Raw genomic sequence first — 15,502 nt, forward strand, 5'->3', positions numbered from 1 at the left:
GTATAGTACTGTATATAAATCTGATTTTTATAAAAAAAACTTTTAAAAACAGTAAACCAGCATTCAGTATTGTTACATATAATTAAAAATCAGACAGGTAGAGGATGGAATGTGCATGGCACCACAGAAATCTCTACTTAAGTTAAAGAAAAACTGGAAAAAAATTAAAGGCAAGCATAAGTACAGTACTACATGGAAAAAGTACTTACCTTTCCTGTACAGTACTGAAAGGCACACACAAGACTCCCTCTGCCAGCTACTAAATCACAGGAAGTAGTGTTACCACGTGACCCAGCCTGCTGCCTCAGAAATCCAGTGTTGTAAGCTTGGAGGACTTCCTGGTTCCAAAGGGCGGGCATGTGACCCAAAATGGCTGCCGCTTCTGGGATGGCCAAGTCTCGGTCATGTGATCCCACTGCCCATCTCCTCCCATCAGAGGTACTCTGGTGGGAGAGTAATACAGATTTTCTTTTTCTTGAGTTATCATTAATCAGGCAAAGGAGGAAAGGAGGCTATTTGCTTCCAAGATTAATAGGTCCATTTAGAAATAAGAGTAATCACCGGGCTGTGTCTTCTCATTCTTTTTTGAATGGATTGCAAGATCATGTGAGGTAGAAGGGGTAAGAAGAGAGATGAATATACAACATAATTACTGTTGCTGTAGTCATACTCAGACTGTGTGTAATTAAAGACTTTTTCTCTTCCAAGTATCACCTTATTCATTTTTTCAAACCACATCTTCATTCCCATTTTCTGTTTCTTCTTCAGTTTATCTTAGATAAATTGGTTAGTTTAACTATCTTCCCATCCCTGTACTTTCTCTCTCTCCCCTCTCCTCCTTCTGTAGTCTTCATTTTGTTTTTAAAGTCAATAATTTGATATTTTTAAAGATTTTTTTTTAAAGACAATGATTTGATTTTTCATTTTTAGTTTAAGGCTTCTCCCTCATTCAGTCATGCATTAAATTATTATATCCTCTTCTGATTTTTTTGATTCTCTAAACTATAATTATAGATGTTAATATGTGTGTGTTTACCTTCTTTCCATCTTTTGCCTTTGTCAGTAGTGTCTCCCATATTCCACATGGTCCTTTTGATAGGTGTATGTTTTTGTGTTGTGGTGGTGAAAGGTCTCCTGTGCAAGCACCGAATCATGTCTGACCCTTTGGGGGGATGCCACTTTTGTGACGTTTTCTTGGCAGACTGTAGAGCGGGGTGGTTTGCCATTGCCTTCCCCAGTCGTCACCTTCCCCAGCAAGCTGGGTACTCATTTTACTGACCTCAGAAGGATGGAAGGCTGAGTCGACCTGAGCTGGTTACCCAAGAATCCAGCTTCCACTGGGATCGAATTCGGGTCGTGGGGAGAGTTTCAGTTGCAATACTGCCACCTACCACTCTGCGCCACATGAGGCTCATGTTTTTGTGTTAGTATGTCCTGTTCAGACTATGCAGCCAGGCAGAGTAATATCAAAAATACTCTTTATTAAATAACTATTTACAATAAATAAGTCAATGAAGTATGAGGAGCTGGGTTCAACAAGCTCAACTGAGCCACAACAAGGCAGCTGAACAGAACTTCCTAACGGAACTGGAGGCTGGAAGAGACTGGAACGCAAGGTGTTGCTGAAGCTGAGAACACAGGTCTTGAACTAGAACAGTACTTGAATTGCTCTGGCACTGGAACACTGGTGGGCTGGTGACCCACGTCACACTGGAAGCCAGTAACCGAAGTCTTGAAGCAAGACTACGAACTGGAAACAAGGCTGGACTCAACTAGAAACTCTGGACAAGGTTGGAGACTTGGAGCAAGGCTGGGGACTCGGAGCAAGGCTGGACTTGGCTGGAAGCCCTGGACTGGGCTGGATTCTCTGAACTGAAGACTTGAAACAAGGCAGGGTACTCAGAGCAAAGCTAGACTCGGCTGGAAGCACAGAACTTGGCTGGATTCTCTGGACTGAAGACTGGAAGTAAGGCTGGAAACTTGAAGCAAGACTAGGCTGAGATGTGGTTCCACAACAAGATAAGTGCAAAACTCCAGAGCAAGGCTGAGCACCCATAGCACAGTTGGATTGTACCAACAGCACGCCGCGGAACTGAGAGTCAAAGGAACAAGGAAACTGCGCGGAAGATCATGGAACTTCAAGGCTGGATGCAAGGCTGAGACAGATAGCTGGGCTCAGTGAATACAGAATCCTCGATGGCAGCAGAGGCAGAGTTCAAGTCCTCTTCAGAACGGAGCAAAGGCGCTGATTCCTCTTCAGCAACAGACGCTGTCTCCGATGCAGGTAGGGACTCTTCTGCTGAAGCTGCAGGCTTGGAGGATCGGTTGTCTCCGGCAGCTTGCTCTTTGCGCGTCTGCCTTTTATCCCGATCCTTCATGCACCTGGACCCTTCTGCAGCCAATCGGGCTGCCTTCTCTTTCACACACTTCTCTGCCTGTTGTTGGCGCGCACTGATTGGAGGATTCAAATCCTCCCCCAAATCCTGGCCAATCAGCACCTTGGAACCTTCCTGCCGGCTCGTCTTCAAGTTTTGTTTTCCCGGTTTCAGCCCGTTAAGTTTCTGTTTCCTCCTCTGACTCAGAAGGAGTTTTGCTTTCTGAGTCAGAGGCAGGCTTGACTCTGACAGTATATTAGTATTCTTTTTGGCTCTCTTCATTTGTCTTACATCCTGTATCATTCACAATCCATTGCATAGGTGTCTTTAAGGGGTGATTAGGCAGAGGTAGACTTGGAGGAGGAGTAATGTCTGACTTTTCTCAAGAGGAAGAGTCATGGTCCCCTCTCCCTAAAATTTATTGGCTAGTATTTGGCTCAGATATTATTCATTTTGAATACAGAAGATTGCGCTATTCTGGTAATGCAGAGGAGGAAGAAGAATTGGTAACAGTAGGGCTAGTAGAATTACCATCACCACTAACCCAGGAATAGTTCCAGAAGAAGGTCAAGAAAATATTGCTTCTTTTAACTATGACACTAGAAGAGGAGATGGTGATTAAGGAAAATGGTGATGATATTTTGCTGAAGAAGAGGATGCAGCAAAGTGACTTGTGCATCCAGTGCTCTGGCGGAATTCCCAATAACTTTAATGTCAAGCTCCATGATTCCAGCAGTGGACAGTATTCCTGAGAAGAGGCTGGATGAAGTAGAAGAACATGAGCCAAGGGAAGTAGTTATGACATAAGAGCATTGCAGTTTGCTCTTCTATCTAAATAGGTGTCATCAGACTAAGTAAGCAAGCTGTCATATATAACACAAGCAGGGGCAAGTATGGGTCTACCTGATGGTAGTTTTCAATAATGGCATCCTTGACCACCTCATTGGCCACTGATTATGGCAAACATCAGAATGACTGGAGAGATTAAGAATCACTGGTATAGAGATGGGTCTCATTCAAACTCTGCTCTGAAAGTGGTCCGAGGAAGTGGTTTTTATGATCAAAAGGTGGTCCCCCTAAATGTTCAAGATGCCTATGGATCCAGAGTAAAAATTGTTATTCCACAAAAATGGAATAACAATAACACATGGGCTAATACGCTTCCAGGAAGATATGTAGGCTCTTGAAAGAATGATATTACACTGATTCCTGAGAGTCACAGCAGAATGTAATCCTGTAATTACTGAATCTTAAAAATCTGCCTCTCCATCATACTCTAGGGCAGGGTTTCCCAAACTGTGAGGTCAACCTCCCTTGGGGAGGTGCAGACAGAATCCAGAGGTATGAGCAACTTTTTAGTTGTACATTGTTAAAATAAATCCACCTTTCCTGAAGTTTCATTACATTGTTTTCATTGTTCATTTGTGTGTTCATTTTGGTTTTTTAGGGGAGGTGTGTACATTAAGATTACACTAAAGGGAAGTGTGATGGCAAAAAGTTTAGGAACCTCTGCTCTACGGCTTCTGGACTGGCCACTGATTATGTCAAACAGCAGAATGACTGGAGAGATTAAGAATCACTGGTATAGAGATGGGTCTCATTCAAACTGTTCTGGAAGTGGTCCGAGGAAGTGGTTTTTATGATCAAAAGGTGGTCCCCCTAAATGTTCAAGATGCCTATGGATCCAGAGTAAAAATTGTGATCCAGTTTGAAAAACATTGTGTGTCTAGTGATGCAGCCAGGAAATTATCCAATCTGGGCTTTGGGAGAAGCATGTTACCATCCTTCCTTTCTTTGGCAAATGATCTGCCTGTTCTTTCTCTTTCTAGTGACTTGCTGCTTGAAGGTTGTGTAGTTGTATGGTGGAATCTGCTTGTAATGCTTCAGTCTCTTCCTCTAGAGAAATTCTTGAGGATTGCCTTGGGTGCCCAAGACAGGGGGAATAAAAAGGAAGCTGATGCTGGGCTCCCTAGATATTTTCTCAGTCAAAGAATGTAGGAGATAAAGAAAAAATGCATACTCCATGGGGGGATTTAAAATGAAATACTAATGGTAAAGGGATTCAAATAATAGGCCAGAACTGGGGGTGAATCAGGACTGTTATCCCATTGTGCAGTACAAGGTAGGTTGGCTGTTTTCTAAGGAGAGGATTTTGCTATGTAGTGGGTTGGGTGGACACAGGGCTATCCTATGTAATAGTCTTCCTAGAGCAATGATACAAGTCTAATGAACTTTGGCCATAAGAAAATTATGAATATAGAATATAGTGAAGAATTTATTTTACTGTATTTTGAATATATTACTGTAGGACTGATAAGGCATATCTGGATATTAACATTGTATTCCATTGTATGTAACACAATTCATTTTCCAAACTGTTTGTCAGGGCTCTAATCTAGAGAAAGTAAGTTTGTGTGCCGTTGATATCAACAGATTTAAGTTAGTTCAACAGTTCTTAAGTGTGACTAACATTAGTTTCTAGATCTGAATATAGGATCAAATTATATGTGAGGAAACCATCTGACATGCCTATGACGACTAATGTTTTCACAGGCTTTATCTTCTTTAAACTGTTAGTAGTCTCTCTTGAGTTAACCTTGATTTGTGGTGACTGTATAGATATATCCATGTAACCTGCTTGATGACAGTATGGAAGTAGTTTGACATTGCTTCTTCCAGAGTTTTTTTCCCCTTCCTATAGCCCTGGGAGTTCCTGGTGGTTCCATCCAAGCCCTAATCAGATGTAACACTGTTCAGCTTTTTCAAGATCAGTCAAGGTTGACTGTAACATGACATTACAACTAAAACAAGATCAGTACAATAGATCAGTACATTTTTTAAGAGAATAGCTAATTTTCTATGAAAATGTAAAAATGCCCTCCTCCCTTGTCTGTATGGCCATATTTTGGATGAAAAATGTCTGTTGCATTCTTAAATAAGTCATTGGGAGCACAGTGGGGCCTGAATGCCTCCTTGTAAATCTTGCAAACAATACTTCCTATCGTCTCTTGTGTTTGGGATATTGCAGAATATGCCCATGAGGACATCCTGAACTTAAGGATTCCTAGAATGTGTAATTTCCAGGGCAGTTGATGCTTTGGAAAATTACATGTCCCACAGCTCTGCTAATTTGCACTTATTCAAAAGATCTATTAACAATCTTGAACCAGAAAAGAATTTCTCAGAAAATGAATTATTCAAAATGCAATCAAACTTTATGAGCTGGAAGAACCTGCATTTCAAACTAGGAAGCAATGAACTCAGAGATTAGCTTGCATATAACAGAAACCAAATATATTATTTTGAGGTTCTTCACAACCATCTAGATGTCTGATTAAATAAAGTCAGTGGGGTCAATGCAGAGAGCAGGACTTTGATCTGTATACCTCCTCATCAGTATCCAAGCAGAGAGCCAGTTTGGTCTAGTGGTTAAGGTGCTGGGCTAGAAACCAGGAGTCTGTGAGTTCTAGTCCCGCCTTAGGCATGAAAGCCGGCTGGGTGACCTTGGGCCAGTCACAGTCTCTCAGCCCAACTCGGTGCAATGTAGACTAGCCTCCTTGTGGTGCACCCTGGGCAACGTGACTTGTCACATCTAAATAATCTACACATCTGGCTGCTGGACCTCACAAGGATTTCCCAACAAGAAAAAAAAAAAGCAGCATGAACACCAAACTGCTATGCCATATGATAAAAAAGAAAGTATCCAAGCAAAAGAAAATGCTGACTTTGGTGTGGATTTATTTTATAATTGGACTGAACATTTTGTTTTGAATTTTTAGTGCTGAAGATGTGGTAATAAAAGTGACTGGGAGCCAACTAACAGTTGAATACTTGGAAGAAAATGGATTCACAGAGCCTATTCTCATTCCAAAGAAGGATGGCTTGGGCTTATCTGTTCCTGCGCCAACGTTTTATGTTAGTGATGTTGAAAACTATGTTGGTATGTATTGTTGTTGTTGTTTAACAGTAGATATGAATAATTCTGGAGCACACAACTTGAGTCATTTCCTACCAAACGGTTAGTACCAGTGTGCTGCTCAGGGATGATGGGAGCTGTAGTCTGGAACATATTTGATTGGAAGACTTGCTTACTTTTTTCTGTTGTTTCTCATTTCCATTTAAAAATGTATCATCATGTTTTCCAAGTCATATGGTCACATCAGGCCATACTGCAAGAATTGTACCTTGCAGCCTGGGTTCCTTCTTTACCTGCATAGTCTTCTCTTTCAGACTTAGTTTACAATTTAAAATGACAGTCCTGATTTAATGAGTCTGAAATTACACAGCTTTAAATAAAGAGGAACACGTAGACAATATTTCTGACCTTTAGGTAAAAGGAATAACATATATTCCTCGCTTAATAGCCATTCGTTTAGTGACTGTTATCCTGATCATGTATTTTATTATCTCATGGACATACAATAATGTAAAACAAATATGATATTTGCATTTTTCCTTTGTTCCATTATTATGCTGGTGTATTGCATAAAAATCGCAACTATAATTTTATAGCAGTTCCCATCCAATTTGTACGAAGTTGTACAAACTGGATATCATGTTTGCTGATCAATCTCATGTCCTTAGCAGATTTTGCTACATTACTTGGATGCTTTTAATCTCGGCTGTCTGCTTCTCTGTCTAGCAGCTGAAGTAACTCTGTCCTAGCCAAGAAGGGCTGTAGTCAGAAGCAAAAGAACAAAGAAAAGTGGTTTAGCCTATGGATCTCCTATTGGCCTGACTGTCAGGTTTCCCTAACCAGGACTCCTACTAAAACACAGCTCTCCTTACACTTCATAGCTAGCCTTGGCCAAGCAGATGGCTCACTTGTACAGACTGGGTAGATTAGTATTGTTACTGCAGACAAGAATGAAACCACATACCACACAACGGTTGACTGCCCGCTGCAGTGCAAAGATGTCAGGGATGTGTATGTACGTATGTGTGTGCGTGTGTATTCCCTGGGGTTTAAATTCAAGGCTGCTGCTTCTTGCTCTCCCAAATTAATGCACACTGGGCCTGGCACTTGATAGCTTTGAAGCTGGGCAGTTCCTGGGAACCACTGGTTCCCACTTTCCCTGGTTCCATCCTTACATGGAAAGATTTGGAACTGTCATAAGTTTGGGGTCATCTGAAGTTGGGAAGCATGCTTAGCAGTGAGGTTATATCATTCCAGCACATAGCTCATTGTGTTAATACTGAACGTTGTCACAAGGAGCAAAAATAAATGGTGATTTGTGAAATAACAGGCTGGAGAAAACATCAGATCATGGCTTCTGGAATTTTTCCAGCCTTTTCAAAATAGCTCTGCTTTAGGTCATGTAACTGGGAAGGAAAACCAAGGGGGACTTAGAATGGAGAGAAGCAACTTTCAAAGCTCCTAGGGAGGAATTAAGGATTTGGGGATAGAGGATGGATTTTTTTTTCTCTGCAGCCTCTGGACAAATCCAACCAATTTTTGAACTTGATATTTAGTCCTCTTATGTCCTGTTTTCAGAGAGTTATCCTGCCGAAAAAGCAGATAGGAAACAGAGAGCCCCAAACCTGTTTACATATTTTCCCTTTAAATATTTTATTTCCAACATTCAATTGGGTTGGAAAGAATTAATATGATAGATAAGGTCACTTTGCCATTCAACTTAGGAATTTGGATTTTACTATCACAGAGGTCTATCTCAAAATTAACTAATTCTATTTCTGCTTTTCTGCATCACAGTTGTCCCACACGTTTGTTTTTTTGAACCCTACTGAGCTTTATTTGGCCACATCTATTTCTGAAGAAAAGAACAGAATTATTTTTGAAAACCAGTATCAGAATATATTAGATAATGGTGTGTTAGGATTTTATGTGTGTTTTCCTCCTATTTATATATAGTTTTAAATGCTTTGAAAGCTGAGAATGTGATTTTAATGATTTTATAAATAAAACGATTCTTAAAATGGAAAAAAATCATTTGTAAATTTAATTGTAAAACTAATGTAATAGTAAGAAATGGAGAAAAGAAGAGGGGATTTTTACTGCATGTTTGTAGATGAACTTCCTTATTTAACTAGTATGGTTTCATCAAGAGCAAAATCAGAGCTTGTTCAAACAGCCTCCCTTTTGCAAAGGCTACTCATGTGTGCCTGCAAGGGGAGGATGGGGCAGGGGCAGCAGGAATGAGGACCTTGTGCATGTAATCCTTTTTATACCTTTACAATTTGTTTTGGACACCAGTGATACCACTTCCCAGTTTCTGCAGTCTGTGAGATCATTTTATGGATTAGCATTTTATTCCAATATTCCTGTCTCTTTCACATGCCAAATAATAAATTCCCCAATCCATTCTCTCCTGACATTATTTTTCCCTCAGTATTCTGCTTTTCCCCTCAATTATATTTCTATGCATGCATGATTGCAGTTTATATGCACTACCAGGTTCTGCAGATACCCACCTAGTGGTGTTTGTTTGTTTATTTATTTATTAAATTTATATAGCCACCCATCTCACAAGAAGTGACTCTGGACGGTATACAGCAAAAAAGTATAAAACAATAAACATGTCGAACATAGTCATATTTAAAAAGTTAAACACACAAACACACACATGACATTCAATCAGCAAAAAGAGCCACCTCAAGATCTCACTGGTCCCCTGAGACCAGTAGGCCTGATGACATAGTCAGGTCTTGAGGGACTTCTGGAAAATGAGGGATGGAGCTGACCTCACTTAGTGGGGTGGGGGAGAATGTTCCATAAGGCGGGCGCCATGGCAGAGAGGGCCTGCCTCATCGGGCCCACCAAGTGTAATTCCCTGAGAGACGGGACCCACAGCATGCCTCTCTTGCTGGATCTGATGGGACGAGCAGATGTAATTGGGGAGAGGTGGTCCCTCAAATAACCTGTCCCCATGCCATGAAGGGCTTTAAAGGTCAAAACCAGCACCTTGAGTTGGACTCAGGAGCAGACTGGCAACCAATGCAGCTTGCAGAGCAAACATGTAATGTGTACTGTTCTAGAAGCACACATAACTGCCCATGCCACTGCACTTTGTACCAGCTGAAGCTTCCAGATACTCTTTAAGGGCAGTCCCATGTAGAGTGCATAACAGTAATCCAATCAGGAGGTGTCTAGGGCATGAGTAACTGTGAGCAGAGCCCCCTGATCCAAGAATGGGTGTAACTGGTGCACACCATGAAGCTGAGCAGGAGTCGTGAATCCAGGAGGACCCCCAGATTGCACACCAGGTCTGTTTGGGACTGTCATTGGATTTGGCTGTGGAATATATTTTGACCATTTTCTTCCATTGTTTCCTTTGACCTTACAAGGAAAGAAATGATGGGCTGACAGAAAAACTAGCAAAGCAAAGGCCCAAAAGGTTTCCAACATAAAGCCTGCCTTGATATTTGGCGAACTAAATTATTATACTGTTCGCTGAAAGGCTATGAGCTGCCATTCTAGAATATGTGGCTTATAGCCTTTTTTAGGATTCTCTTGATCTGCATCCCTTTGTTGTACACCATTGTGCAAAACTAGCAGCAAAGAAAGCTACTGCTTGAACAAGTCACCTTGCAACATTGACCTCTTCGTCATGGTATATTTATATAATTCTTACGATACTGAGCAATTGTTTCAAATATATATCATGTAATGTTTTAATTATTTATTTATTTAATGCTCCACTTTGCTACTCTGGCAAGTATTCAAGGCAGCAAACAAAATTTTTATAAAGTCAAATCCAAAAAAAGAATATAAAAACCAAAATAACGTATAATAAAATTGATACTAAAACCTGTTAACAATGAAAAGTAGAAGACTTAAGAATACAAATCTCTGTCCTAGATTATTTTGAAAATAGATCCATGATCTTGATCCTTTGTGCTTAGATTCAGAGGATGTATTAAACATTTAGATCAGGGGTTGCTAAACTTTTTCCCATCACACCTCCCTTTAGTATAATCTTAATGTACATACCTCCCCTAAAAATCCAAACACCAAATACTAAAATGAACACAAACGAACAATTAAAACAATACAATTAAACTTTGAGAAAGATGGATTTATTGTAACAATGTGACTAAAAGATTCTTCACACCTCCCCTGGACTCTGTCTGCTTCTCCTCAAGGAAGGTAGACCTCACAGTTTGGGAAACCCTGTTTTAGATACACAAGCAAATTAATTTTACAATCAACATGTTTTTACAACATTAATTGGGAAGGTGGGAGGGATGCATATGCCACTAATGTACCTAAAAAAAACCCACTTCTACTTTTACTTGAAAATAATTATCTCTCTAGAAAATAATTATCAATCAGGAAAATATATTCTGAACTAGCATAATAGAATAGGTTGTGGTGGCATGAACATAGAACCTTAAAACAGTTCCTTTTCCCAGGATCCCCCAGCTGCTCTCTGCAGCTCCCACACAATCCTGGGAAAAGACACAGTTGATTTAAGGACAGGTGCTCCCAGCCACTTCAAACTTTTTTTGGGATCTTCAAACTGAAAGTGATAGAGCAGCCATAAAGATAACCATGGGCTTGGGTGTGCCAGGTGAGATACTTCATTTTCTAAATTTTCAAAATAGGAAACTGGTGTCCCATTTCTTAATCTCCTTTTGTAAGTCCAGTTCTTTTTGTGCTGAGGAGCGAACTTTGCATATATACATTTTCATGGTCACATGAAATGAACCTCTGTAAATTATATCTTGGCTTACAACTTGCACTGTATCCATGCTTACATTCCCGTTTTCATTTTTTTTTTAGGACCAGAAAGGAGTGTGGATGTTACAGATGTCACTAAACAGAAAGACTGCAAGATGAAGCTAAAAGAATTTGTTGATTACTATTATAGCACAAATCGAAAAAGAGTACTCAATGTAACTAACTTGGAATTTTCAGATACAAGGTGAGACAGTACATGAAGCCACAGATTCTAAAGACCTTTTTCCCATCATATTTAGAATACTTTTGAGAGTGGTAACATCTGTATGCTGTGGAGTGATGGAATCAGTAGTTTGGCCTTACCCTATAGACTAAGATACTGTTTCCAGACAAATTATTCAAATCTGCATTTCCACTTGCTTAAATTTTGTTTTCTGTGCAAATCACAAATTGATGAATTGCTGAACTACATTCATATACATATGAATGAAATACATCTATATATAATTTTTTTTTGGTAGGAGTTCTGGGTAACCTATGGGTTGGAGAATGCTGTTTTATAAACAAAATGAAAAGCTGAGCAAAAACAAACAAGATTGCTGGAGAAAATTCCATTTTATTAGACAAGAGACAACAGTGATAATTAATGCAGATTATAGAAAGGCTGAAGGATGATCGCAAAATCATTTATTTTGCGGTGTCCATATCTCTCTATTATTTATTGTTTTAATAATGTAATCCCTTTCCTGCACACAAAGAATCAAAAATAATTTTTCAAAGCAGTATGATTATAGGTATTTTTCAGTAGGTTCTTTAAAAAAAATTTTTCAGTCTTCAGAAACAATTTTAAGGGAAGGCATTTTTATTGCTGAGAATTGCTCATGTTACAGTATCCTCATATACTACTGATTTAATAATTGGTTAGCAAATATATTTTTCAGCAAAGAGTACAACATTTTAATGAGCTCTCAAGCTCTGTCTTGACATGGAGGATAAATAAAAAACAGGTTTACAATGAGAGCATCTTACACTTAAATCTCACACAAAGGCATTTAAAAAGTAACATCACATCTCTATTTCAGTTTAATTAAGTTGTTTTCTAGCCTTTGAATAAATAAGCATTCAGAAAGTGCTATTTGTTTGCTCTTTGAATTATGTTTGCATTTTAGATAATAAACCTTTTGATAAAGCAGTTTTTATTTAGGGTATAATTTCTGTTCTGATTTATTTAGAAAAGATTGTCGTACTAAAAGATGGCTGTCAGATTTATTTATTTATATTTAATACAATTGTGCACTGCCTTCCATTATTGTACATTTTAAGGAGGTTTACAATACACTAAAATACAAGATGCAAACTAATTAAAAAGCATAAAAGACTATGAAGCTGTATACTTAATTTGAGCAGAATAAACATGACACCTGCAAGGAAAAGTTCCACTGTAGAGTGCTCTTTTTTAGGATGCTTCATCATTTGTTATACTCTGTTCCCCTGTACCCCTACTTTTCCAATAGCTCATAAGCAGCCTCTGAAACTGAGCATACTCACTCCCCCTCCCATTTTAAACATTTTTCAAAAAATAAAAATAAATACTGCACTTCTACAACCTGGTGGATTCCTTAAGCTTACTGATTAGCTCCTTCTTCTGTATAGGCAAATTAGTTAGTTTACATAAGAACTACACTTGTTGAATTTAGATTCCTGTTGGTATGTACAAATGAGTAAGATTCTAGCCGCCCCATTTTATTTGCCCTACCCTCCTGAATTTCCCTTTTGTGTCCCACAAAACAGAACACCGGCCTTCCTTGGAGTGTATTTCTGGGTCCTCCCTAAGTATTCCCTCTCCCTCCTTCCCATTCTACCCCCTCAAATAGTCCTGTTTGTGTTTGGGTGGCACTGTTTTGGCTGCATAAGCAACAGCACTTACAACTTGACTGTAGTAAACCGTAGTATATAGCTCTCTCAGGAGTTATGGTACACCATTTTTACTCAGTGGATTTCTTGCTCGCTTTTCTCCTCAAGGTGCTTAATCATAATTCAGATGCAAAATGCACAATGTGTTTGAAACTCATCAATAAATATTAATGCTAATGTTAAAATTAATAAACAGTTAAATGCTTCTATAAGCAGAGGGAAGGGGGCCAAATACAACTCCAGAGGGAATGCATTCCTGGCAGGGAGGCCTCTTCCTGATCTTGCCATTTTCTCAGAAACAGGAGTCTGATCAAGACAAACCCTTTCAGTGTCCTTTAATTGACTTCAGATGCTTTCATTTTTCTTTCATGTTTTAAACAGAATGTCCAGTTTTGTAGAGTCTCCTGAAATAGTGAAAAAGCTCTCTTGGGTGGAAAATTATTGGCCTGATGATGCTTTGCTGGCAAAACCAAAAGTGACCAAATACTGTCTGATTTGTGTGAAGGACAGCTACACAGATTTCCATATTGACTCTGGTGGAGCCTCCGCCTGGTACCACATCTTAAAAGTAAGACACTTTATTCCAGTTAATAAGGAGCCATTGCAAAGTATAGCAAATTTACACTAAGCTTTGGAGTTTGCAATTCTTGGCGGTTGAAATAACAAAAATAAGAATCAGCAGATGTTGACATGCAGTGCTTGGCAGTTCATTTATCAAGCACAGCTTTCTTTGACATATGAACACCCAGCTTCAGTTTCAACACCTCTACCACAGCAGGGTCTATCTCCTCCAGAAGCAGTTAGTTCCACTGTTGAACCACTCTTACCATTAGGAATTTTTTTCTGATGTCCAACTGAAACTACTTCCCTGTAATTTAAACTTGCTGTTTCTTAGTCTGTTTTCTGGAACAACTCTGAAAATTCTGTCCTGTTTTCTACATGATGACCCTTCAGGTACTTCAAGACACCTATCAAGTCTCTGTACAACCTCCTTTCTCCAGGCTAAACTCATAGCCAACACCCCAGCTATTCCTCATAGATTTTTCCTTCCAATCCATTAGTTGCTTTGTTCTGGACATACTGTAGTTTATCAGTGTCCTTCCTAAAATGCAGTGCCTAGACCTGGATGTAATATTCTAAGTGTGTTCTGACAAATGCAGAACAGAGAGGAACAATAACCATATATATCTAAAGTGGACAGCTGCTTTATGCTGGGTAACAACCATAGCCATAGAAGAAGCTTAAGCTATTGTTTATCATGGACAGACAACTAGAATTGATATATATCAAGGAAGGCCACAGATAAGAATATGCTTTGTATTCCTTGCAATGTGTTGCTGTAAAATAGAGGAAGGGGGATACTGGAGAAAGAATCAATTTTTTGAGGCTCCAAATCACTTCAGTCCTTGGTTCTCTACTACAGTATGCACCCTAAAAGATTACACCTGAGGGAATGTGATCCTTGACAGAAAAAAAAAGCAAAACTAAAAGGCATCTTAAAAACCCATGAAATCTCATCAGTCTCAAACGGAGTTCAGTGGACCAAAAGCAGAGAAAAGGAAGAGGAAAAAATTCTAGGGCTTGGGCCCAAGTGATCAAAAAGCCTACCATCCACAATTTCATTCTTCAAATGCTGACAGGACGGGGAAGGTTTGCAGGTATGAAACTGTATCTGAATTGACCTAAAACAATTTTTCTGTTTCAGGGAGAAAAAATATTTTATCTCATCAAACCAACCTCTGCAAACATCTCCCTCTATGAGCGTTGGCAGTCGGCAGCAAATCACAGTGAGATGTTTTTTGCTGATCAGGTGGATAAATGTTACAAATGCACAGTTAAACAAGGACAAACACTCTTCATTCCATCAGGTAAGAAAGTGGTTGCAATTAAAAATGAGAGGCTTGCTTTGAACATGTTTGTTGGTTTGAATTCTGGAAGTGCAAATGACAGATGAGGAGATGTAATATGAAGTTATAAAATTTACAATTAACTTCTATACAATGTGAATTTTTCATGGTTCTTCAGCATGTAGAACTTGCTTATATATCTGTGGAGAGACTACATTCCAAGTAACAAATAAGTAGCACCCCCCTGTTAGCTTTTAGTAAAGCAGATTTGGACTTTTCAGTGGGTGGATCTCAAGTAGGAATAGGCATCCTCTGGCCCTCCAGACATTATTGAAATACATTTCCCAGAATCCTACAGAATTGGCCATTTTTGCTCATCTGTTAAGAATATTAATTCAGTAACACTGGGAAGATTCCTGGACTTGATGTTACAAAGGAGAGATCTTCATGTGTGCAAAACTAATGTATGGGTGGTAGAATGGATAACTCAGTATTTAACTCTTATCCCACCTGCTGAGTCACCTTGTAAATACCTCACTGGCTGTTTTTCATCATTAACTCCTCAACTGGGCGTTGAAAGCCAGAGGTAAGTCTAGCAAAGGATAAGGTGGCTAAAAAGGGATGTCTACAGGAGAGAATAGATTACAAGGGAAGGGCACAGCATTTTCCTTTTCTCCCAGCAGCTTTCTCTTGTCAGTTCCTCCTGTCTCAGTCCAGTTTCCATA

The 15,502-nt window shown here is 39.3% G+C and overlaps 1 protein-coding gene across 1 annotated transcript in view; it reads left to right on the forward strand.

Annotated features, from left to right (window-relative positions):
- The window catches only part of PHF2 (PHD finger protein 2), a 157,656-nt gene that overhangs the window by 103,430 nt on the left and 38,724 nt on the right, over positions 1-15,502 (forward strand). Inside the window, exons 4-7 of the mRNA XM_063291807.1 lie at positions 6,155-6,315; positions 11,119-11,260; positions 13,312-13,498; positions 14,636-14,798. Coding sequence (XP_063147877.1) covers positions 6,155-6,315; positions 11,119-11,260; positions 13,312-13,498; positions 14,636-14,798 — 653 coding nt within the window. The remainder of the gene's footprint in view (positions 1-6,154; positions 6,316-11,118; positions 11,261-13,311; positions 13,499-14,635; positions 14,799-15,502) is intronic.

Source organism: Candoia aspera, chromosome 2 (genome assembly GCF_035149785.1).
Source record: "Candoia aspera isolate rCanAsp1 chromosome 2, rCanAsp1.hap2, whole genome shotgun sequence".
Classification (NCBI taxonomy): domain Eukaryota; kingdom Metazoa; phylum Chordata; class Lepidosauria; order Squamata; family Boidae; genus Candoia; species Candoia aspera.